At 37.9% G+C, this 25280-nt stretch overlaps 1 protein-coding gene across 1 annotated transcript in view; it reads right to left on the bottom strand.

Annotated features, from left to right (window-relative positions):
• Positions 1–10770: 10770 nt before the first annotated feature.
• LOC149422461 (uncharacterized) overlaps positions 10771–25280 on the bottom strand; it is a 71381-nt gene continuing 56871 nt past the window's right edge. The window contains exons 6-11 of the mRNA XM_089633819.1: positions 22568–22727; positions 17959–18160; positions 16639–16716; positions 15653–15770; positions 14938–15113; positions 10771–11715 (exon numbers count right to left, since the gene is read on the bottom strand). Of these exons, the coding sequence (XP_089489945.1) occupies positions 11496–11715; positions 14938–15113; positions 15653–15770; positions 16639–16716; positions 17959–18160; positions 22568–22727 (954 nt within the window). The 3' untranslated portion in view covers positions 10771–11495. The remainder of the gene's footprint in view (positions 11716–14937; positions 15114–15652; positions 15771–16638; positions 16717–17958; positions 18161–22567; positions 22728–25280) is intronic.

Below are 25280 nucleotides of genomic sequence, written 5' to 3'. Positions count from 1 at the left end.
CGTGTATCGTTCCATTTTTATTAATGGCGTAGTTTCTACTTGTCACATGTTAAAAAATAACAGCTTCAAAAGTAACATCTACCGAAATAGCGGGCTATTCAAAATAACATCTTTTATTGGAAAAACCCTGTACATAAATAAAAATTAATGTGTCTCTGTTTATCCCGTATGTGTTTCTATACCATTCAAAAAATTGAGATGAAACTTTCAAAGTTTGTTCTTATTAGTGAAAGGAATGTTTGGAGAGTGGTTTTAGTGATACAAAAAGTCGGTGACGCCCGATGAAGACTTACTTACTGCACTCCACTGGAATGAGATACAGTGTCAAATTAAAGTCGACATTACTAAGTTTTTTAGCAGTAACAATATGGATTTTATATTTCACCACAAGAGGTGAATGATATAAAGAGTCGTGGACGCCCGAATAAGACATGTTTCAAATAATTCATTGTGGTTAAATATTAGTGATGAACGAAGAAAAGAGTGAAAGGAATAACAAATTCTGTCTATTTATTGGCATCATTTCATTTTAAACACATTATAACCTCAATGAAAACATACATAACTACACGTATGTGGGTTCTAAATTAAAATGATTAAATTATTAATTAATTAACAATTTGTGTTCAATTTAAAATGATATGGCGTTCTATAAAATAAACACAGATTCAATAAAAACGCGATAAACAACGATAAAATGATTCTTCATGATTATTTCTCGGAGGTCTTAAAAACGCAATGGTTTTCTCTTCAGCAACTGTAATTGAAAATAAGAATAATTGAACGTGTTTTGTAAATTAAATTGTGCTTAATAATTAATCTTTCGTTAATTTCGACTTGAGAGAGAGAATCAATTAAAAATATGGCCAGAAAAATTATCGGATCCAATCGGTAACGCCCCGGCACAGGGCAAAAGTCATAACGCTTCCCAAATGTTTTTATTTATTAAAACGAATGTTATATAAACCACAATTATAGTTTATTTTATGTAGAAAATCTGGTAGTGGAAAACATGTTACAGATTCACGAATTCAATCAACTGGACACGTCCGATAATTAACGAAAAAAATCACTTTAATCGAACCAGTGACAGTATAAGAGAGGTTTTTTGGAAATACGCCTCATGATCTCATTTTTATATCATTCTGTCTACTTTCATCTTTACTGTGTAATTTCCATGCATCACTACCACACAATAGGGTTTGTATCAGTACTCAATGGTGCCCTGCTAGCATCTCTTCTTTAGATTCTTATTTTAGTTAAGACAGCATTCAGTCCTTGATTAATAGAATTTCCTGAATTCTTCCTTCTTACAATGCCATTATCAGTTTTTCTCTCTCTCGTGGTCATATTTCTCAAGGTTCCACGATAACTCAACACCCCTTTAAAAAATGATATTAAGTAATTAAAAGTGATGAAAAAACAAACACACAAACCTAACCAATGCAACCAATTTTACCTAGTTTTTTGTTTAATCGCTTTATAAAAGTGTGTTAAATTGTCATTTTGATGAGTTTGCCAGTCACCATTTCTCAAATACACGAACTGATGGTACGAAGGTGGTAAGTAATTGTAGAATAAGGTAGGAAAGATGCAGAGGAGGCTGTTTTGGATGATGTTTGTGGGAAAAAAAGTTTTTAATAATCCACACACAAAGTCCTAATGCTGGGACCTCCCTTTGAGATAGAAATAAGTCTAAAGGGGCCGGCACTATCATTACAATCTCAAACCTCAAGTGAAACTACGTATGCTAAACAAGTGACACAACTTACAGATCATCGTTGGTATCACAATGTCATCGGAGGGCTTCCTTGGTTGGAAAAGAGTACGAGAGGTGGCCCTGCCAGAACTGCCGGCTTCAGATGGGTGAGCCGAACAAATTTGAGGGATACTTATGGATGTTCAAGCTGTACGACAGAGGGCTCACGAAAAACAAGAAGATCTCAAAGTCTAGAGAAGATGAAACAGAGCTTGGGGAGATTAGACACTAGAAGACTTCTAGTAACCGAGTGGACAAATGCGTCTAGTTAAGGCGTCGCGGGTTCAATTATCTACCAGGTAAGTTTTCCATCATTCCATTAGCAACATTTGGGTATAGTGGGAGGATTTCAAATTTGGTTATGCTATTCGTAACCCAAGGACCAATGTCTTCCTTTTTTAAAAATAATAATAATATTAGATAATAACTCTGAAATAGACATATCTAATCAAGTTCTAGATCACATTTTATAATCTCAATTCCGTGTCAAATCGAATAAAATTTCGCATTTCGATTTTTTTTTTAAATTTATGTATTTAAATTCCGTCGTAGAAGATTGAAAACTCCGTTGAACAAACACTACTAATTTGTGGGCGGGGATCCTCTGATTTATTCCAATCGAAATCATTTCAAGGGTTGTCCGTATAACGAATCTTATAATATTGCTTATAGCTGTAACAACTCGCTTTGGTACAATAAATAAATCACACACAGTTAAAAGTGAACCACGGCTTTATCAATAATAATTTGTTATGAGAAAACGGGTTGAAATACGATATTATTTTATTATCTGTAATGTTAAATTTAAGGTCAGATATAACCAGTTAAAATTAATAGCTTTGTAATTATTATTATCTTCAATGTCACCATAAATTAATTCGTAGATGGTTATAAAGCGAAGTAAAATTGGAGTCATTTTGATTTCCGTTTTATTCAAAATGGCATTTTTGCTATTCGTAGTTCTAAAAATGCTGGACAATTATGTTAACACTGTTTATTGACGAATCCCTGGGTGTTAAATAATTATCATTGATTACCTAGCTGTTGTTCACCTTTTGGTTTACTCAACTTTAAAAACATGATTACTATCACATACTTCATAATTCACTATGATAACAAAATGATAAATTATTTCGCGATACTTTTTACGTTTGTGTTTTATTGCTGGGTTTTGCGTTTTGCGTCGATTCAAACGGTTGCTGATGGTTTCACCTCTTCCTCACATTCAATAAATAAATGCTGGCGTCCCACAGGGATCGGTTCTGTATCCGACATTGTTTTTGTTGCACATCGGTTACCTTTTGTCGTTTGGATGACAGTACATTCCTCGATAGCTTTTTGTTTGAAAAGCCTCCAAAGGATACACCAGACATCCAGATGGTTTGATGCTAGAGAATGGACGGTCACCTCGAGAGGGTTTCCTCTTTAGGCTAGAATAACCTCGTCGAATTTAATGTTTCAAAGACTTAATCACGGGTTCTAACTGGGACTTGAAATCGGCCCGGACATTTTAAAACTAGTTAGCCCTCCAAATGAAGAATAACTTCAATTTTTTTAGGTTGTTTTATTTTTGTTATATTACTGTGGGTAGAACCAACAAAAATATATACCAATAATATTATTTATCAATAATTAGATGTATTATATTATTTTAATTATTATCAACAAAATCACAGGGCGGATGTATGTTGCTTATTAATTAGTGGCAATTATTAGTGTCAATTATTTCGTCGGAATCTGTATTCATCAAGAGATCTTTCTCTATGGCCATATGAAAGAATTCAGATTATCGGAACTCAAACTGCTCCTCAGACAATTTTTCATAATTTTAACGCAGAAAATGATCGTTCACGTGCCACTTGGCTTAATGATAACCTAAGTAGAAATTTATATCCCAGTGCAATTAAATTGTAGGCACTGGTCAGCAGGTTAAATATATCCAAAATCATGTAATAGGAAATGGCACAGTTTTTACAGTGATCTGACATGATTGGGCCAATCACGTCTAAAAGCGATCGAAATGACAATCTAGTGTCCTTCGACGGAAGCTAACTTCCCAACAACTCCACTGGTATGCTTTGTTTAGCTCCAAGGGCGTCCCTGGGCGGAACGGCGCCGAGCGAGATTAAAATTTTGACGCCCCTTGTCAAATCCAGTCGGCGTCTGCCTAGGTAGTCACTGTAATCAATAACATTCTAATTATTTGTGTAGCGCCGTTTTCGTGAAAAATAATCTCAATGGCGAATGTTATGTTATGATTTGTTAGGAATGTTAAGTGTTAGGTATTATAAGCGCCTTAACAATTCGGCGCCCGGAGCGGACTGCTCCAATTGCGCCCGCATAGGGCCGGCCATGTGTAGCTCAAGTGACCAGCTCCCAAAAGTCGTTCCACTCGAACAAAGAGTGGGTCGAACCACTCGACTTTTGACGTTTGGCGCATGTAAGTATGTACCTACCTTCGAAGAGACTCAGGAATAAGAATGTCGAGTAATGTATGTACTTTCGACGGCGATTGCGAGCGGCCTGAATTGGAGAATCGATACCCAGGAGCTCAGGCGAGGTGTTTAGGTACTTATAGACTACAGGGCCCGCAGATAGGTAGGTACACAACTGCTAACCCTGTACAAATCGCAAGTGCGCCCCGGGGTTGAATTTGGCATCCACCTCTGGTCTGGAGCCCCAAAATAGGATTGCAGTACGCACAGGAGTCGGGTGGGAATTTCGTCCTCATAAATAATCCTCCTAGTTCTAGTTCTACCGGTATAAATAGATTTCAAATAATCCATAATTATCTAACTAAATTCAGTTTATTTATTCTCAGAGATTGGTGGGTATTGCCTGCCTAATAAATTTTACATGATTTTCCCAGCATCCTTTTTTTGCATTGTTTTTACCTACAAAAATATTGAAAATAATTTTCAGCGTCGGAACAAAGTCACATCAACAATGGCAGTTTTAATTTTTTGTTTGTTTTCGTACTAAAAACATGCTCAGAATTTGTGCTTTACAGAAAGATAAATTTGGTATGAAAGTAATTTGGTATGTTTGGTATCTTTTTATTGATATTATTTACATTTGATTTTTTTAATAAATAAATGAATACCACCTATTGTCTACTATTAAAAGCTTTTGTAGACCGGTTTGAATCTTAGGTGTTGCAAACATTTTTGGAAAAATTACAACAGAGGGCGCAATTTTTGTATCATTGTTTTTGCGAATTTCTTTCCTCTGCAGCTGTGGGCTTAAATGTAATAATATTGAACTGTAATGTATATTATATAACCGTAGTGTATTTTAATGTATATTATAATACACTACAGTTCTATAAGGAATTTGAGTAAAAAAGTATTCAGACTTTTAAAAAATATATATTCATGTAGATTAAAAAACACCGAATATATTTTGAATATACTTATGTATATTTCTATAATAAATCCTTCTTGAAAAAAGATTTAAAAGCTTTACTTTATATACGCTCCATGATTGGTAGAACGAAATCTGATATAAATGGAGAGTAAAGATTACCATGTAAAGTTTATACGACGTAATAATCAAACATTTTCTGTTACATGAGTACTTTGATAATAAGAGAGGGAGGTCTCTATACAGTTAATGTGTAGTTAGGTATGTTGATCTGAGTTTTTGAGATGATTTGTGTTTGTCTTTTTAGTTTTATCGATTGCTTTAACTTATCTCCTGGCATTTTAGAAAGTTTTGTCAAATTCAAAACTGTAAAATTGAAGCTATTCCATAATATAATGCAACTCAAACAAGTAGCGCGACCGCGACTATAATCACCTACATGTTAATTTAAAGTTTTTGTAAAAATGAGTAAGTAGGAACGAATTCCAAATTTACGTAACAGCAATGACATTAACCCCGCTGGCGAGGGCCCGCCTTACTGCCGCAGCGTGAGCTATGTAGGTACATCGATGATAAAATATAGACTTCAGTATATGGGCTTTGTCTGGCTATGTTTTGGTCGAGAATAAAAAATTCTATCGTTAACCCGGAGGCTGCCGTGCGCATCTATGTTTGATTCAAGATTCCGGGCCCTCGCTGCCGCGCGCAATCATACATGATTTTAATTTCATCTTGCGATATCTCGGGACTTTCTGTATAGATGGCGCAAAACTCAGGCTTAAAAAATAATTTGAACCTTTATCTAGCGACATCTCTACACAGATGTGACAAATGATTTTGTTTATATTATGAAAGACCTCGTCAAACTGGAGACTACAATATTTCCCCTCTCAGTGTTTGAATTCCCCGCGCGCGCGTAGTTGTGTTAAGGTGGAAACACATTATTAAAACCCGACGCGACCCGATGAAACGCGACATGGCATCGCGTCGGATGTTCATAGTGTGATTCTAGTCATAAGAAAACAATACATTTGATTCGACTCAACACGCATCGCGTTTCATCGGGTCGCGTCGGGTTTTAATAATGTGTTTCCACCTTTAGTGTATCACGTGGTTCCTTCTTATCTCGACGGTTCGCGAATACTTAGAATCTGCAACGAATCGTGGTTCTAACGTTATTATTTTAACAAATTGTTTTTATTAAGTGGTCATATTTTTAGTGCAAATAAGTTTTGTGGTAATCAACATGTTTTGTTTTTTTAAATGAAATAAGTTGTTATATCCGCCTTTCGAGTGAAAAAGTAATAATATACATTTTATTTTAATTATCTGTGTTTAGAAACTAATTATTGTGTTAATTTGTCGTTTTTCCTAATATTTTTTTTTGTGTAACCCTCCATCATGGCTCGACGCGACTTGTCTGATGACCAAATAAGAGAATATTGTCTCGATTTTATATCTGTTAAATTCTTTTATTGTACACAACACCATAAAAAATTCAGGTATGAGCTTCCCCGATTATCAGTTATGTGTGATAAGACAAGTAATCGCAAAACACCACAAAAAACTCAACTCTACTCAACTCCTCATTCGTCTCATCATGACACACCATTACGTCTGCTTTCAAAAGAGGTTGTAAACATCAAAACAATCCAAGCCATACAGAGCCTGCCATGTTTGTGCGAATACAAAACTTAAACAAAGCTGCAGAAAAATGGCTTGATATGTGTTCCCAGTGTAATGTGGCATTGTGTATTCATTCTTGTTTTAAAGTCTACCATTCGAATAAAAACTATTAACATAAATAATACGATAAGAAACTGTAAATAAAAGTTTAATAAATAATTAAGTTTAAAACGATAATATTATCACAATTGTATCGTGAGAAATTTAATGGTGAGCCGTTGCAGAGGTCCCACTTCGGAGACGTGAATACTGATATTACTATAGTATGTCTGTATGTGTTGGTGAGATTACTGATTTGATAATGGCGGCGGGTCGAAGTTTGTTGATGTTTCATAGGTAGTTTTTATTCGTCAAATAATGCATCAATTCATAAAGATATCTTGTTTAGACTTTTCAAAAGTGTAACGTAAACAAGTTTTTTTTTAATAAAATAAAATACTTTTTTGTTTTAAAACCACGATATTTATTAATTTAAGAACCGACCGGTTTCGCTTTACTTAAGCATCATCAGGGTACAAATTAATACTCAGTATTAATTTGTACCCTGATGATGCTTAAGTAAAGCGAAACCGGTCGGTTCTTAAATTAATAAATATCGTGGTTTTAAAACAAAAAAGTATTTTATTTTATTAAATATGTCAAACCACAAAGTGATTGCTTTCTACAATAATATATAAGTTTTTTTTTGTTTTAGTAATAATTTACAATCTCTAAGTGCTGAGGATAATAAATAATGAGGCAATGTAAAATATTCTAAAAATCCTTGGCGTGGGAGTATCTATCTTGTGTTTACTTTCGGGCAGCAAAAGGGTTAACAATTAATTTCAGTCTAAAATTATAATATTAAAAAAAAAATTAAAATACCATTTATTTAGTTAGACAGTAAACATTGATAAAAAAATGTACTGGAATTCCTTACTAAAGAATTTTACAAATCTCCATACAAAATGCACTAACACAGGACGTTCAGTGCAAGGAAGACGTCACGCGCCATCCCTCTTCTTACCTCTCGGATTACGATCTTGGAGAATTAATTAAACCATGGAAAAAAAATACCAGTATTTACGTTTGAATGTGGATGTTGATAAAATATATTTATTTAAATGGACTCAAATCCCCTATTAAGGAATTCAAAACGTACTTCGTTTGTGTGAATGAAACATATTATCATAATTTAGAAGAGCATCTTTGGGTGGTTTTGTTTTTTCAAACAAATCTACAGTTTAATTTCGGATATTGATGAAATTTTGCACACTTCACCTTCAAAACAAGAGAAATGTCACTGTAGGTATACATGATATTTTGAAAAGTTCATTTTCTCACCCCAGCAGAATTTTGCACACTTGACATTCAAAACAAGCCCACTGTCCCACAGTCCGATAAAAGCATAAACCGAGTACTATAAGATCCAACACATAAAAGTAAAGTTCATTGCAGTGTAGTTATTGTGACCACTGACATTTTTGCAAAGCGTCTTACGGTTTACGTCAATTCCTTACTGTTCCCTTACCCTTACCGACCCACAGGACAAAAGGCTAAGAGAAAAATTATTACTGTCCGCATCCGATTTCGAAAACTCCAAGTAAAGCCAGGGCAACGACGATATCTTCAGCTAGTACATAATAAATTATAACATTTTATATTACTTTCAATAATTAATAGAAGAAAAAAAAAATGTAAAATGAGATTCATTTTATATTTATTTTGAGAAAAATAAATCTTAAGTTAAAAAAAATGGCAAGATATAAATGCAGGCTTAATAATACTGATCATATTGTATACAATTGGAATGTAATTCCTTTGTTGAAATTTTTTATTTACGAGTATATAGTTGCTATTTACCATTCACAGGTACATTTATTACATCACATATTGCATATATACTTATGTGTAAAATACTAATTTCAGGTAAGAAATTCGGTAGGCAAGAGAACATAATTTATTATTATAAAGCTAATGTCACAGTGGATTCTGCAGAATACTGGTCCTTTGTCACCAAAACAGACAGATCTATGTAGCTTAAAAATCTCAATGAAAAGCTTTCAGTTTGTTACATACAGACAGATCTATGTAGCTTAAAAATCTCCATCAAAATCTTTCAGTTTGTGACATACAGACAGATCTATGTAGCTTAAAAATCTCAATCAAAAGCTTTCAATTTGTTACATACAGACAGATCTATGTAGCTTAAAAATTTCCATCAAAATCTTTCAGTTTGTGACATACAGACAGATCTATGTAGCTTAAAAATCTCAATCAAAATCATTCAGTTTGTGACATACAGACAGATCTATGTAGCTTAAAAATCTCCATCAAAAGCTTTCAGTTTGTGACATATGTATATTTACTCAATTATATTTATCAATTGAAAACAATAAAGTAGCAAATAACTTATATGTATTTAAAACTAAAGAAACACTTGCATTGATTGCATTAAACAAGTGTATAAAGAAATGTTCTTGGAAAAAAAAACATAAATAGTAAAAAAGCTTCTGTTATAAAATCCCTCACGATTATTCAAAATATTCTTATAAAAATATGTCATGCTTCGCTTCATAATGTTGTAAACATGTCGGCCCAAAAAAGCAATACTGCTGTAAGCCATAAATTAATATAAATTAACATAGTGAAAAAATTTAAGTACCTACATAATGAATTGAAATGAGAAAGAATGTTGTAAATGACTGAGTGTAGCGAAGTCTTGTTTTAACTCGATCGTTTGGGATTTCGTCGAATTGTAATTTTTTTGTATGTTGTGTTTCCGAATCAAGATGGTGGCCTTTTTAATGGTTAAGTAATAATTCTTATTTCAAATATGAAAGCGTGGTGTTGGACTTGGACTTGGATTTTCTTATTAGAAGTTTTTAGATATTATGGTACTTGCCTGAAGAATGTTTGAATTTGTCATTTGACAAATTGTATAATTCTTTATTTGAAATTAAAAAAGTTACATTAAATACAGGGTTTTCCAATAAGAGGTGTTATTTTGATATTCAATAGTAAAAGATCAATGGTTTCGTTGCTTGTGTGGCACGTAGTGCCGTCTTGTTGAAAGTAAACATTGTCCAGATCAATACCATCCAATTCCGGCCATAAAAAATCACTAATCATCACTCGATAGCGCAATCCATTCACCGTAACTGTTGCTCCAGCCTCATTTTCGAAAAAGTAAGGTTCAATGACTCCGCCGGACCATAAACCGCACCAAACAGTCACACGTTGAGGATAGAGAGGCTTTTCAACAATAACTCTTGGGTTTTCCGAGCCCCAGATGCGACAATTTTACTTGTTGACGAAGCCACCGAGGTGGAAATGGGCCTCATCACTCAAGATGATTTGCATTTGATTCACTCAAATGAATTTTAATAATTTCAATGCGTTGTTGAAGCGTGTATCGTTCCATTTTTATTAATGGCGTAGTTTCTACTTGTCAAATGTCAAAAAATGACAGCTTCAAAAGTAAAATCTACCGAAATAGCGGGCTATTCAAAATAACACCTCTTATTGGAAAACCCTGTTTATACCTTATAATTAGGTAGGTGGGTATAAGTACCTACTTACAATATACGATTTCAAAAGTAATTTTGGTTTTGATTTATTAAATACTAACTGACGAGTACCCGGCGTTGCTAGGGGTTGTCCTTAGGAGATAGACATATACCATCGTGGACTTTGCTGTAGGCCTTTTGTGTATATACAATTCCTTAGTACATTTTGACGTATCTCATGAGGTTTAGCCAGTGTTAGCAATGTAGCACCTGAATATATATTTTTAAGACTTGATTTTAAAACATTGACTTTTCTCTACTTTTTATAAATATAATATGCATGTATATGTACCGGTCAGTGGTTGAGTGGGCATAGCGCTTGGGTCTCACCCGAGCGTCGCGTGTTCGATTCCTCGGCTGGCTAAGTCCTCCATCACAACACAAGCAACATTTTCGGCTTTCTGTGGTGGTAGTAGGAGATTTTCAAACATTGTTGGGTTATTCGTAGCTCGGGAATGTTTGTCTTTCTTTTAAAAAAAAAAAAAAAAAATCATATTTGTAAACCTTCTGGAAGAAATTCTCTAAATGATAGTAAAAACCCTAATAAAATCCATTGCGTAGTTTAGAAGAACTAAGCGCACAAACAGATAGACGCGGATTTATTTTATGCTATTTAGAGAAGAGAAAATAAGAAACATCCTTTTTTTGGATGCGAGGTGTCTTGTTCACAGACTACTAGTTTTTAAACTTGTAATACAGGGTGTCAGGGGTAAAGTGCGCTAAAACTTCGGGGGGTGATTCTACACGATTATAGAAGTAAGAAAGAAAAATAACTTTTTTCGAAATTCTAATATTTTACGGTAGTTTTTAGGTAAAAAAACGTTAATTTTTTTTTATGGGAAAATAAATATTCTTCTATGGAAAAATATTTTTGTATGGGAAAATATACAAAATTATTCATCTTTTTTACTTCTACTATCATGTAGAATCACCTCACGAAGTTAGCGCACTTTACCCCCGGACACCCTGCATGATAAATGGTAATAGAATCTTTGTAAAAGGCTTATAGACAGTGGCGATTACAACAATATTGTATTCCTGTGACAAAATTTCTAGTTACATATGCATTCACAACTTCACAACATATTATTTTACTCTCCAAAAAAAGAAAAGTTCATTAACTTTTCTCAAGTTCTATACTAATATCTCTCATGTTTGGGCCTATTAGGTGGCAGAACAGAGTTGTCCACGGTGAAGACTTCATAGTTGACCACCGTAAAGTTGTAATCTCCCATCAGGCTGGCAGAACTGGCTCCATCTCCATCGTAGGAGTGCGGCAGGTTTGAGTAGCTCTCCATGTTTGTGTTGCAATTGTGCGAGATAAGCAAATCTGCTCCAGCGCCGAATATTGGACCACACCTGGGACAAAATGAAAAAATAATTTATTGCGAAGGAAGCATACATAGACCATTGAAGGATCTAGAAGAAGTATTACAAAACATTTTCACATCAGGAAACATGCAGCTTTTGGGAGTGGAAGAACCAAAGATATTAGAAGAACAAGATGTGCTATGAACAGTTCATACTGTGTGGAATTGTTTTGCCCAGTGTCGCCGGTTTTGTTCACCAATACTACTGAACACATTCGCTTACGCTAAGGTATCCGCACTAATACATAGAGCAGATTTCTGTGCGTACACGTCCCGATAGTATTCAAAGTACCCTAATTAGGTAGTACTCCGCCTACGGTCCGGCGGCCAACATAGCATATCTCGTTCTTCTAATATCTTTGGGAAGAACCAATAGCTGCAAGAAATGTGAAGAGGATAAACAAAGTCATTCACCTATGGTGCTAATGTCCAGCTTTGATCGGAAGACAGCTCAGACAGCTTGAAAGGGAAGCACAAGGGAATTGCCGAATACCAAAGAATGACCCTGGTGAACTTTATTAAAGGAATTGTGCACTGTCAAGGGCATAGAGTGGATATATATCGTCGCTGTTAAATCAAACCGGCATATGTGCAAAAATGGAGCTTTTGAGTTATTGGTGTCGAAAAATTTATTTTTTTCTCTTCTATTCTTATGTCGAACCGGCATGTTGTATAGTTGAATAAAAATCTGTCAGATAAAGTTGGGCCGGTATGCATTTACGGGGGAATCGCCATTTTTTTAAGCAGAAGACAGACCTATTCCGCAATACGCCAGTTGCTTCAAAATTTTCAAAGAGGAAATGCGTCCATCATGTAAGTAAAACTGAATTATCTCACAATAGTACATTTGTATTATTACCCAGATATGACTTATTGTATGACTTATTGGCAGATAATCCGGTTTGCACTTAACAAAAGCGTTTATAGCAGCCTCAACTAAAACAAACCGGCATATATGCCAAAATGTCTAACCAGGGTCAAATTTCTCCCGGTTAAAAAAATAATTTAAAAACTTTATCAAACTGAAAGATGCGAAACTGCGGTGAGGAATACGAGTCTAAAACCCGTGGAAGAGTGAACCAACGAAGCATGAAGCCTCCTTTCCACAACTGTAAACTCAAGTGTTCCTAGTCATTACTACAGATCTCAGAGTTCTCAGGAGTATATCGATGGTGAAAAATCTATCGCCGATCACAGAGATTATCTAAAAGAAAGAAAGGAGTCAAACCTTGCAGGAATCAGCTACTACCAGTACAGAGTTTTTTTCAAGTCATACCAACTTTCACACCGAAGAAAGATCAGTGTGATGTTTGTCTCATTTACCAAAATACGAAACAAAATACGACAGAATGGGAGGAGGCGAAGAAAAGGAATAAACGGGGCAATGGGAGCGTGAATCCTGTTCTGATGCAAGCTTATTCCAAGAGACCATTGATGAGAAGAAGAAAAATGGTATCCCAAAGTTAGTTACCGCCGGGATAATACCGTCAATTTATTCAGATTTCCATAAACGATTGGGAAACTTTGAAGTTACCAGCAAAGGGAAGAGCAGTTTTACGTTAATTGTTTATAAAAAAAATTGTGAAGCAATAAATTATATTTTCATTGACAACATTATCTTTTGTTTTATACCTAAAACAGGTTCCAAAAGAAGGAGCCACTATGACACAAATGCAAATATTACACTGATTTTAAAGCCATACTGGCATATCTGCATTTTACTCTTAATTTAAGCAATTTTCGATGTATTTGGAACTACTACTTCAATAAGCAGCATTCGTCTAAATTTTATTCATTCATGAGGTGCCTTTGAGGTGAACCAAACGGAGGTTAAAAGGAAAATATCATATGCGAAATCTTTAAAGCGCTCTGGTGAAAAACAAGCATTTTGCAGATATGCCGGTTTGATTTCACAGCGACGATATGTAAGTATATTAAGGAAGCAATTAACTTGTACACAACTTAACAAATCAGCTAAGACATCCAAAGTGCGCAGCTCGATCTTGACATTTTAGCATTTAAAGCAGTCATCTTCTTCTGAAACCTTGAATTTTTTTTACAATAACATAAACATCTACAACCAAACACAGCTACAACCTCATCCCATACTAAAACTATGGTCGTAATTTACGATACAAATAAAATATAAAATCAAATAAACGAAACTGAAGCAAGAGAGATATAGGTACTTATCAACTAAATGGCAGAAGATTGACGATGTTGTTTATTAGGTATTTGGATGAAGTAAAGATATTTCTTTAATTTTTTGGAATAACTTAATGAGTAAAACCTCAAATTGTAATATTTTATTATTGAAGACAATATTAGCCCTGGCAAGGCAAGGGTCCTGGGTTCAAGTCCTAGATATGACCGTATCTTCTTCTGATTTTTCTGTTCCAGATTTTCGTTTAGGAATCGCTAATATTGTATTCAATGATTAAATATTACAATTTGAGGTTTTACTCAAAGTTATTCCAAAAACTAAATATTCATCCTAGACTTGCGGAAAATTCAATAGATGTCACACATTAAAATAAAAATAAGATATGTTTTTCTAAAGATGCTGTCTAGATTGCATTTAGTTCGGGTTGAATCTTGCGATCATACATAAAAATGTGCAGTGAGAAAAATGAAGACAGTTGGTAGTTCTTATTCGAAGTACGATACAGTTAAATGTGACTGGTAGATAGGGTCCCATTAGCTCAGTTGGTAGAGCTGTGCCTCGGCAAGGCAAGGGTCCTGGGTTCGAGTCCTAGATGTGACCGTATCTTTTTCTGATTTTTCTGTTTCAGATTTTCGTTTAGGAATGGCTAATATTGTCTTCAATAATTAAAGATATTTCTTCTTGAATATTTCAACAGAGATGTCAATGGAATTAAGAATAAGCCACATTTTAAATCTACCATTTGGCCTATACATTGTGTGACATTTTGAGTTGAACCTTGGGTGGCACTCAATCACACATGTATGCATCAGCTGTGCGGTAGGCTTTACTTTCCAAAACACTATGTGTGCATCAGCCGCTGGTAAAAATTAAATAGTCGGTGAATATTTTCATTAGTATGTACTTCTGGAAACAGCCATGTAGCACAAATATTTGTAGAAATGATATATAATACGTAGGTAAAATCATTATCTTAATATATGTTCTCTTCATCTCTGTTCTTTCTTTCTTTCTCGTGTTGTTTTTATGATTACTTATTATACTTACTCTGGATGGTAGCAGATTGCGTAAGGTTTCTTCACAATGTTGAATTTGGCAGGAGCCTCTGGATTTCCATGCAAGACAAACAGGAAGGCTTTCTCGGACAGAATATAGCCTCCTTTGTGACTGGTTTTGTGCCATGCAACATCACTGAATCCTCCACAAATTTCTCCACGACTACCCTGAAAAATCATAAGACATTCTTTATTAATCAAATAAATTCATTATAGTGCGAGTTGGTTAACCCCTTCGAATGCCAGGGTATCCGTAGCAGATATATGCTAGTACATAGCTCACCGCACTTGCCTCGATTTTATGGCATTTTGGATCTTAAAAAATGCTCCTAGTATATACTAAAATAATATTTATTCTTGAAGAAGAAGATAATACTAACATATCTCAATGAAACAGAACAAAGCACAGAAAATAAAAACACAATGGTCAAAAGTTATAGAAAAGTTGTTCCAATAAAATTTTTATATTTTATTCGCTTACTAACGAAATATTAAATCTTAATTTGTATTATTATAGCTTTTCGTTTCATCACTTGCAAACATATTTATTTTATCTGTGAAAAAGTGAGAGAGCTTGAGAGAGAGTGAGAGAGAACAATGCACAGAAAGGGAGAGAGCTGGTTTGTTCCCCTTTCTCTGATTGGCTGGTCTATCAATTTGAATGTCTATGATTGTAGCAAAGATGGTGAGGTTTTATTGGTGCTTACATTAACGACAATCATTACAGGAGCCACCTCATCGCAGTGGGCGTGGAAAGCAGCGGCAGAATACGCGTGCGAAGATGCTCGAAACACCAGTCTCCATGATTGCTTGGGCACTCCATACCTTAAAGAGTTAAAATATAATACTACTTAATCTTTCATGTGGGTTCCAATGTAGACCATTTTATTCATTCGGTTTTCAAAAGGACTGCAAAAAAACAATATACCCAAGTTCCTAAACATCTTATTTAGCCCGTCATCCCATTGGCTCAGTAAGGGTAAGGAATCGACAGCATAAGAAGACCCTGTGCAGAAAAGTAAAGTTCACTACGGTTTGAAGCGCAGCCGTTGTGGGACTTTTTCTGCGCAGGGTCTTCGGTTTTTGTTGATTCCTTACCCTTACCGAGCCAAAGGGACAACAGGCATATTGAAATATTTTTTTTGTTTAATTCAGCAGAACAGAGCAGTGTGCGCAATTCTCTGCTAGCCAAATAAAGAAAAAATGATACAATGTAAGATTACACAACGTGGCAACTGCATATATTATAAAGGGTGTCTGTGAGTAAAGTGCGCTATCTTCAGGGTGTGATTCCACATAATGGTACAAATAAAAAAGATTAGTAATTATTTTCGAAATTACAACCTTTCCAAAATTTGAATTGTTTGTCATTTTTACTTCCAACATCACATTATGAATCACCTCACGAAGAGAGCGCAGTTTACCTCCGGACACCCTGTATGTGTACATATAGCACTTGGGGAAACTCTCCATCTATGGTGTAGGGGTGCGCTGTACCAGTATACTACAGCCTAGATGAGTGTTCTCAGATTTACAGAAGCGCTGACTCGTTCAGCCTACTCTGTGACTCATCAATGCAGAGAATCCATGTATCATTCCCTCTGCAAACATTGACAAGGTGCTGCTTCGCCAGGAGAGGCCGAAAAGTGAACAGTATAACAATGTGTATAATATAATGAAGTGGATAACATACCAGTTATTCAAAACACTCTGCAAAGGACTCCGTTCATGTTGCAAAATCACTGATCCAGGATAAAGGTTCAATGATAACCTGTAAAAGAAAATGAAGGAATAACAACGATTTATACTACGCATATTATAAAATAATGAAATTTTATATTTTTCATTTTGGAAAGATAACAGATACATCGATTAGATCAAATGGAATTAGAATTTGTCTAGTAAGAAGAAAAAAATATTTATTTTCTAGTTCAACCATATTTTATAGCTTTAGAAAAATAATAATGAGTGTGTATAATGATAAGTAAAGAAAGGGGATAAATAAAACCGTTATAAGCTACATAATCTGTAAAAGGAAATAATGGCATATTAAGAGAAGGTATGCTTGAGACGATATATTAATGTGAATGAAGCAGGGAGTGTGTGCCAATACCGAGATGTTCTGCAATTTATCCCTGCAGAAAAGGGCGAGATGGTTAGTTAGATAGTTAGTCAATAAAGAGGGAACCAAGGGGGGTGGACTCTTCCAACATGGGGCCTTCAGGGAACCAAGGAGGAGTGGACTCCTTCATCGTGGGGCTTACAGGGAACCAAGGAGGAGTCGAGAGGAGAGACAAAGTCCTCTTCCATTGTGAGGCCTTTAGGGAAACGAGGAGTGGAGAGGAAAGAAAAAGTCCTCTTCCCTCATGGGGCCTTCAGGGAACCAAGGAAGAGTGGAGAGCAGAGCTGAGGCCACCTCCATGAATTCTTCCCTTGTGGGGCCTTCAGGGAACCAAAAGGGAGTGGCGAGAAGAGATGGGGCTCTTTTCACTCGGGCCTTCAGAGAACGTAGGAGGAGTGGAGAGGAGAGATGAGACCGTCTTCCCTCGTGGGAACCTCATGGAACCAAAGGGGAGTGGACTCTTTCATCGTGGGGCCTTCGGGAAACCAAGGAGGAGTGGAGAGGATAGATGAGACCCTCTTCCCTCGTGGGACCTTTAGGGAACCAAGGAGGAGTGGAGAGGAGAGATGTGGCCACCTCCGTGAACTATTCCCTTGTGAGGCCTTCAGGGAACCAAGGGGGTTTGGAGAGGAGAGATGAGACCTGGGAAGACACATTGTGGAACCAGAAGACATAGCCACATATCCAATGACAACCCTGGTGAACTATACAAAAGGGAACCGTGTGACTGTTAAAGGAATGAGGTAAAATAGGAGATAGCACAATGTGGCCTATGGCCTACTTGCTCATGGGAACTGGATGTAAACCGTCTCCACTCTATAAATAAATAAATAGTCAGTAAAGGGTCAATAATTGATGTTAGAAAAATGGTACAAAAATAAAATCACTCACCTCGGCTGAAGTCTCTTGTCCTGATCCACCACGGCGTGATGGTTCCTGCCACGGGCCCCCAGCGCGCCCCCGGGCCCCATCCCTGCACCCCCTCCCCCTCCGCCACCGGCACCCCTTAGGGCTGCGCGACGGTACCGCTCTAGTGATACTTCCATGGCCACAGCTCCGGTAGGCTCTACTTCTTCGGCGAATACTTGGCTGTCTAGTATTGTAAATAATTGTTGTTAACTTAACCTTGAAATGATGAATGTATAATAAAGGCTACATGAAATAACAAATAAAATTGTGAAAGATTGTGTTTATTATCTGCGATTTTTTTTTTTTTTTTTTCTGAGATCAGATAATTTAATTTTTTTTTTTTTTTTTTTTTTTTTTTATATTTACTCCACACAGGAGGCCCTGAAGAAAATAATTTCCCTCAGGGCCTATGTCATCTTTGGGGATGCTGTGTGGAGGGTCTTTTTGTGGAGAGGAAGGAGTGAACATGGGTCTTGAAGAGTCCCATGTTGTAGGAGGGAGGAAACACAGAGGCCGGCAGTTCGTTCCACAGCCGAGCTGTTGAACTTAAGAACGAATCATAGAAGCGACCCGTTCTCATGTGACAAGTGTCAACTGTGTACAAATGTTGGGCGCGCGTTTGGCGTGTATCCCGACTACGCACCGGTGCCGAAGGGATCAATGACGCTAGTTCCTCAGAGCATCTTCCATTGTAATACCGATAGAACAAGGACAGCATACCCACCTGACGCCTGTGCTCTAAAGATTGCAGTCCGTTTGTTAAGATTGGGGAATCTATCAAACGGACCGCCCGTTTCTGCACAGAGTCAAGGGTTTTTTTCAGGTATTTAGGGGCTCCAGACCAGAGATGGCTGCCAAATTCGACCGTAGGGCGCACTTGCGATTTGTACAGGGTGAGCAGTTGTGTACTATTAAAGTATCTGCGGGCCCTGTACAGTACGCCCAGCTTCTGAGAGGCCAACTTTACTCTGGCTTCGATGGAGCCCCCGTACCTGAGCTGGTCACTTATAGTTACACCAAGCATATCAATGGAAGGCCTGTTCGGAAGATTGCTTCCGTTGAAGGAGACTAGATTATCATTTGGATCCCTTTTAGACGTAATCAGACAGGATTGGGTCTTTGAAACATTAAATTCGACGAGATTATTTTTACCCCAGGAGGAAATACTCTCGAGATAACCGTCCATTCTCTGCTTCAAAGCCCTCCGAGCCGTTGGAGTTTGTGTGCCCTTTGGGGGCTTATCAAACAAAAAGCTATCATGAACTGTACTGTCATCCGCGTAACAATGAATCGGTGCACATGTCAAAAGGTCATTGATGTGCAACAAAAACAAAGTCGGAGACAGAACCGATCCCTGTGGGACGCCAGCATTTATGGAGTGCGAGGAAGAGGTGAAACCGTCAGCAACCGCCTGAATCGACCTATCCCTTAAAAAGTTAGCAATCCACGTACACAGGGATGCGGGAAGTCCGTAAGAATGCAATTTGTTGACAAGTCCTCGGTGCCAGACCCGGTCAAAAGCCTTGGATATGTCTAGTGCGACCGTTTGGGTCTCACCGTGACGTTCCAGGCACCGCCCCCAAACATGCGTCACATACGCGAGAAGATCACCGCACGAGCGGTTCCGCCGGAATCCGTATTGACGGTCGTTGATAATTTTGTTCTTCTCGAGGTATGTGAGCAGTTTGTCGTTGATCACACGTTCCATCACTTTGGACAGAACTGATGTGATCGCTATGGGGCGGTAGTTGGCCGGGTTGGAGCGGTCACCTTTCTTGGGAATAGGGTGAATTACCGCTTTTTTCCAACCAGAGGGCACAGTGCCACACTTCAGGGACATTTTGAAGAGCTTTGTCAAAACCGGAACTATTTCCGCAGCACACCTCTGCAATACCAGGGCAGGTATTCCATCAGGTCCACTAGCTTTGTTAACATCGAGCCCCCGTATGACGTGGAGTACATCCCGATGCCGGATCCTCAGCTTTTTCATATAGAAGCCGCAGTGAGGAACCGACGGCGGAACAGCACCCCCGTCGTCGAGGGTCGAGTTTTCCGCAAACATTTTCCCTAATAAGTTAGCCTTTTCGGTGGCGGTGTTTGCTAGTGAGCCGTCAGGTCTGGTAAGAGGTGGCAAACTGGGTTTGCAAAAATTTCGACCTATTGAGCCCGCAAGCGACCAGAATGCTCTGCTGCCATGCGGGCAGGCAGCCAGCTTTTTGCTGGTCTGCAGGTCGTGTTCGAATTTTGACCTATTAATGATTCTCTTGCATTCCTTTGCCGATTTGTTGTATGCTAATCTGCTTTCGGGCGTTCGAGATGTGTTGTAGGCTCGGTAAGCCGCGTTTTTTCGTCGAACTGCTTCGGAGCATTGTCGACTGAACCACGGCTTTGAGCCCACACCAGTTTCTTTAGTAGTCGATTGAATGAAGCCATCCATCGCCGATTTGATGACTTCACCAATCTCCTGGGCACATCTTGAAGGGTCCGAAGTCCGAAAACAAACAGCTGACCACGGAAAAGCGTTGAAATGGGCCCGCATACCGAACCAATCTGCTGACCTATAGTGCCACACTTTTCTCCTCAGTCTCTCATTGGTTGGTCTGAAGCTAACAGGGATTGATGTCGTCACTAGGCAGTGGTCAGATGATCCCAGAGGCGCTGTGACGTCAATCTTATAACCGTGTGGCACAGTAGTTAAGAATAGGTCTAACAGATTGGAGCGGTGAGTCTGGACATCAGGAACCCTTGTAGGCTCCTGAACTAATTTCTCTAATCCGTAGCAAATGGCAAAGGATTCCGCCTGTCGGCCAGCCGAGTCCGTTGGGCCTGAGAACTTCAACCATGGTTCGTTATGAACATTGAAGTCCCCCAGAACAACAAACTCGGCCGAAGGGTAGCGGGGCAAGAGATCATCAATAGTATCGCTCAAATGTTTGAAGAGCTCGGAAGTGTCTGATTCGCTTTGGTTCGGTGAGCGGTATAAACATGCGTAGAATCTTGCCGTACTGGCAAGATTGACGCGCACCCACATTACGTCGAATCTGGAATTTTCCAGACTCAATAGTCGTACACAGTTGACGTCAGCTCGACTATAGAGGCAGACTCCTCCTTTGAGTCGAAATTTGCTTGCGAGGGTAAAGCCCGGGCAGTCCAGATAGGAGGAGTCTGGCGGCTCGGCTATCTGAGTTTCGGATAGGAAAAGAAGGTTGGGACGTTGGGACAAAAGATGGTGATGGACGGAATTTAAATTTGTGTGCAGGCCGCGAATGTTGGCAAAATTTACCAACAGTTTTGGCCCGCACCGGGGACGCCTGCTACTCGCCGCTGTAATGATGTTACGTTTGGTTTTTTGTATATTCATGATTTTAATATTTTCTTTTTTAAGGGTATGAGGGGAAAGGAATGTCTGGAATGGAAAGGTATGAGGGGTGGGTAGGAATCTGGGGATCAGGCTGTCCAGGAGTGATGAGCGTTTGGTTCCAGCCCACTCACTGCGGTGCTAAAATTATCTGATCGCAGAATTATTTCCGATTTAACCTGTTTGTATAAAATCATTAATTCAATGTTTGACACCCCTGATTTATTATTTGTAATCTCTTTTCATCCTCCAAGCAGGTCGGTTACAAGACAGTACCTACCATATTATTGTAGCAATTCTATGTCAACGTCCCAATATCACACTCCTATGCGACGGATTCAACAGCTAGGAAACAAATACTATGATGTTGTTGATATATTTAGTACATCAATTTCAATATATAAGCATACCCTATTGAAGTTTTTCTCATCAAGTAGAGGAATATTTTAATAAAGGTATTTAATTTGATTTGACTAATTTTGTCAACTGAAACAGAAATGGATTTTTATGTTTTGTGCCTGCATGCTGTGTAGATCAAGTTCAGTGATATTTTGACTATATAGTTATTTTTCTGCAATTGTTTTAAATAGTCGCCTGCACTATTTTCATGTATAAAATCGTAAATATTTTTATATATATATGTATGTAAAAGCCTTAATAGGCGTGTAATAAATAAATAAATAAATATATCAGCCGTTCAGAATTTTTTGTAGAAACTCCATACTGCAACGTACACCTATCAGCATCGTAACGGCATCGTCTCGCAACGGACAAGCTTGTGAAAGGAGGCGATGATGAACCGATTCCGAGCTTAAAAGTGAGTGACAACCTTTAGGCAAAATCAAAACAGTTAGGTATGTCAATAATCGGAATACCAATTTCTGAATTGAGAAAATTGGAATACTTCTGTGATAAAACACGCATAATTTTCTAATAATACTTTATTAAAATATTAAAGGTCTTCTTGACATTTCTCGTAAATGACGCAAGCAACAGAAAGAGAGTTTATGGGGGACTTCTCAGTGGCAGGATCATACAACATACAATCACAAAACCAAGCACATGTACATTTATTGCTGAGTTTCAGATTTACGGTTAAATTAAGTTTGTGGGCCCCACTTTAAAAGGGATCTTATTGACTTACAAGATTTAGGAGCAGCTTGTAAACCAAAGTAAGGGAAAATCCTGTTTAAATGAGATGTATGAGTTTAGTAGTAAATGGTTATATCTTACCAATAAGCAGTAGGCGCACATGAGCCATCAAAGGAGACAGATGTTGGCACACCCTGGCCCTCTCCTCTTCGGCCCAGTGGGCAGTGGGCTGCGTTACACCCGCCTGGTGCTTGGCCCAGGCCAGGACACAGCGCCATACGTCTTCCTCCTCCAAACATAGCTGGAAAATTATTAAAATGGATATAAATTTTATTAATATATGTTATATTGACACATAAAATGTTTTTTTGATGGACTAGTAAGCTATATGATAAATGACGCACTGTCTTATGTTATGTCAATTATCGGGTAAATGAAACACAAGTTACAATCTTCACATTCGTAGTTGGCGCTGAAAATAGTTTGGAAATATACTTTCTACGCATTCTGCTTTAAAATATTATGAGTAAGATATAGAATATGAGGAAGATACTCTCAGTATCGCCCTGGTGTAAGACCACCATTCAGAATTGAAACGTTGCTTGAAATGGCTTTAGCCGTGTTTGGTGACCAGATCTGAATAGCCAGGTACTCGCCTACCTTCCTCTTCCCCATGTCCTACGCCTCCCCACAACCTTCAGCCTCACAAATGGTAATGCCATAGGCTCACTGGCTCCAGATGGATGGGAGCAGTTAGGACTCTTGTGGGGTGTTGCTAGTGCATACGAAAATAAAATGAGTGGTTCTGTCTGTATAAAAACGCATTTCTTTGAAGAACGGAATACAATATGTACAATATTGTATTGGTGATCATAAGTTGTGTTTCGTTTACGCTTAATTGGATATAAATTCAAAGCAGGTCATGATGTTGCAAGCTGAAAAGCTCTTGGTCAACTACCAAGAAATCCAGCCAGATGCTTTCATAATGCCAGAGTTTTTCTGAGTTAACCCTTAAATGCATACTGTTGCAAAACTGCAACATACCGTTCAAACCACCTTTAACTCTTTGGTGTATACTTAATGCATGCCGTTGAAAATCAAAATAATAACAGCAAAACAAAACTGTAATTCTAACCTCCAACCAATTTTCGAGAATCTTCACTTTGTTAAAGAAAAAGTGACATTTGACATTCGCGAAAGAAAAAAAAGGTGATACCATTCGATAAAATATATTACCGTGAACTTGATAAGGTAAGTAGATACAATAATATAATACTTATATGTAATAACTCGTATTTTTCCCGTACACTTATTAGTTTTGTAACGGACGTACTGCTCCGGGATCGGACGCGGTCGCCCATGTTAAGATCGCCCATGATCTACATCATCTATCTATTAAATATACTGCTAATTAAATATACTGCCGAAATATAAAATGTAAATGTATGTAAAATTATGTGAAATTGTAATGTAAAACCTAAGAAATTGTTATAATAAATGAAACGTCGGAGCTTGGCTAGAGGTATACGGGCAGAGAAGTATTGTGAGAGCTGGTAAAATCATAATCATATTTAATTCGGGCACGGTTGTTAGAACCGTGCCAAAACGTAGTGGGAAGCCGTGCCGTGCGCAATGCGCCGTCATAGCGTCACAAATGACCGGCGGTACGCCGTCATTACGTCCCACGGGCACGGTTCTGAGGATCGTGCCCAAACAAAGGAAGGCCGTGGTCACGTTCGACCACGGCCCGAAACTACCGGCCGAGCGGCGGTAGACGGTCCGGCGGGGCGCCGCGATAGCGTCGCAAACACAGCTCACGGATTCCAGGAATCAAAGAGAAAGTGGGCCCGTGTGCGCGTCGTGCGCCCGCTGGCGGGTATAAAACGGGCAACAGGCCCTCAAAACGTGAGATCTCCAGAAACCACCACCAGCTCTACACCTCTCACTCTGCTCTGCCCTCTACCTCGCTCCGACTTCTGACTCTGCTCGCCTTCTTTCACTCTGACCCCCGCCTCACCCTGGACCACGGACTTGCCTACCCCTTCGGACCAGACGGAATCAGTATCAAGAACAAGCGACAAGCGATCGGACCAGCTCTACAGCGGCTTCAGAGACGGCCCGTTCTACCCCTCCACGCCACTGAAGGAAGACATCTCACGCCTCCACAGATTGGGATCACCGGCCCCATTTACAGTCTTGTGTGTCACACGATTACGTCTGATACAAGTTTTGAGAATTTTTTTTAGGTTTTTTATTTTTTTTTCATACGTAAATGGTTCATATTAATTTTTATTAAATACATGGTGTTGTAAACCTGCAACAATTTTTTTTTTAATCAAATATCATTAAAAAATTACAAAAAAATAAAATTCTTTATATTTCCTCGCATATGCATGTAAATATCTACAAAATATATTTTTTTCCAGAAAAATTAATAAATCATGCATTTAAGGGTTAAGATTGTTTTCAGGAAGCCAATTGTATTGGATTTTAGATCAAACAATATACTGTGGGGTAATTAATAAAACAACTAGGTAGCTCAAAATCAGCTTCTTCTAACACAAAACATTTCTTTTAATCATGTATGTACATAACTAATAATAAATAAACGCCCGGGTTGCCGGCACTGAAATTGAATTGAAAAATCTCCTCTCCCATATATGCCACAACACATATTGCGTTTGTGGCATACATGTTCGACACAAACACATATTTTATGTTTGTTGCATAAATGGGCTGTAACAGGCTCCGTAGTCGATGGGTTAGGCTCTCGACTAGCAATCCGGAGGTCGCGGGTTCAAATCCCGGCGTGTGCAAGTAAATTAATTAGTGTTGTTGACAATTGATTTAATAA

This window comes from Hesperophylax consimilis, chromosome 7 (genome assembly GCF_061612785.1).
Source record: "Hesperophylax consimilis isolate HC1 chromosome 7, BYU_Hcon_1.0, whole genome shotgun sequence".
NCBI lineage: Eukaryota > Metazoa > Arthropoda > Insecta > Trichoptera > Limnephilidae > Hesperophylax > Hesperophylax consimilis.
Note: the sequence above shows the minus strand (reverse complement) of the source record. Positions and strands in the feature narration are given on the sequence as shown.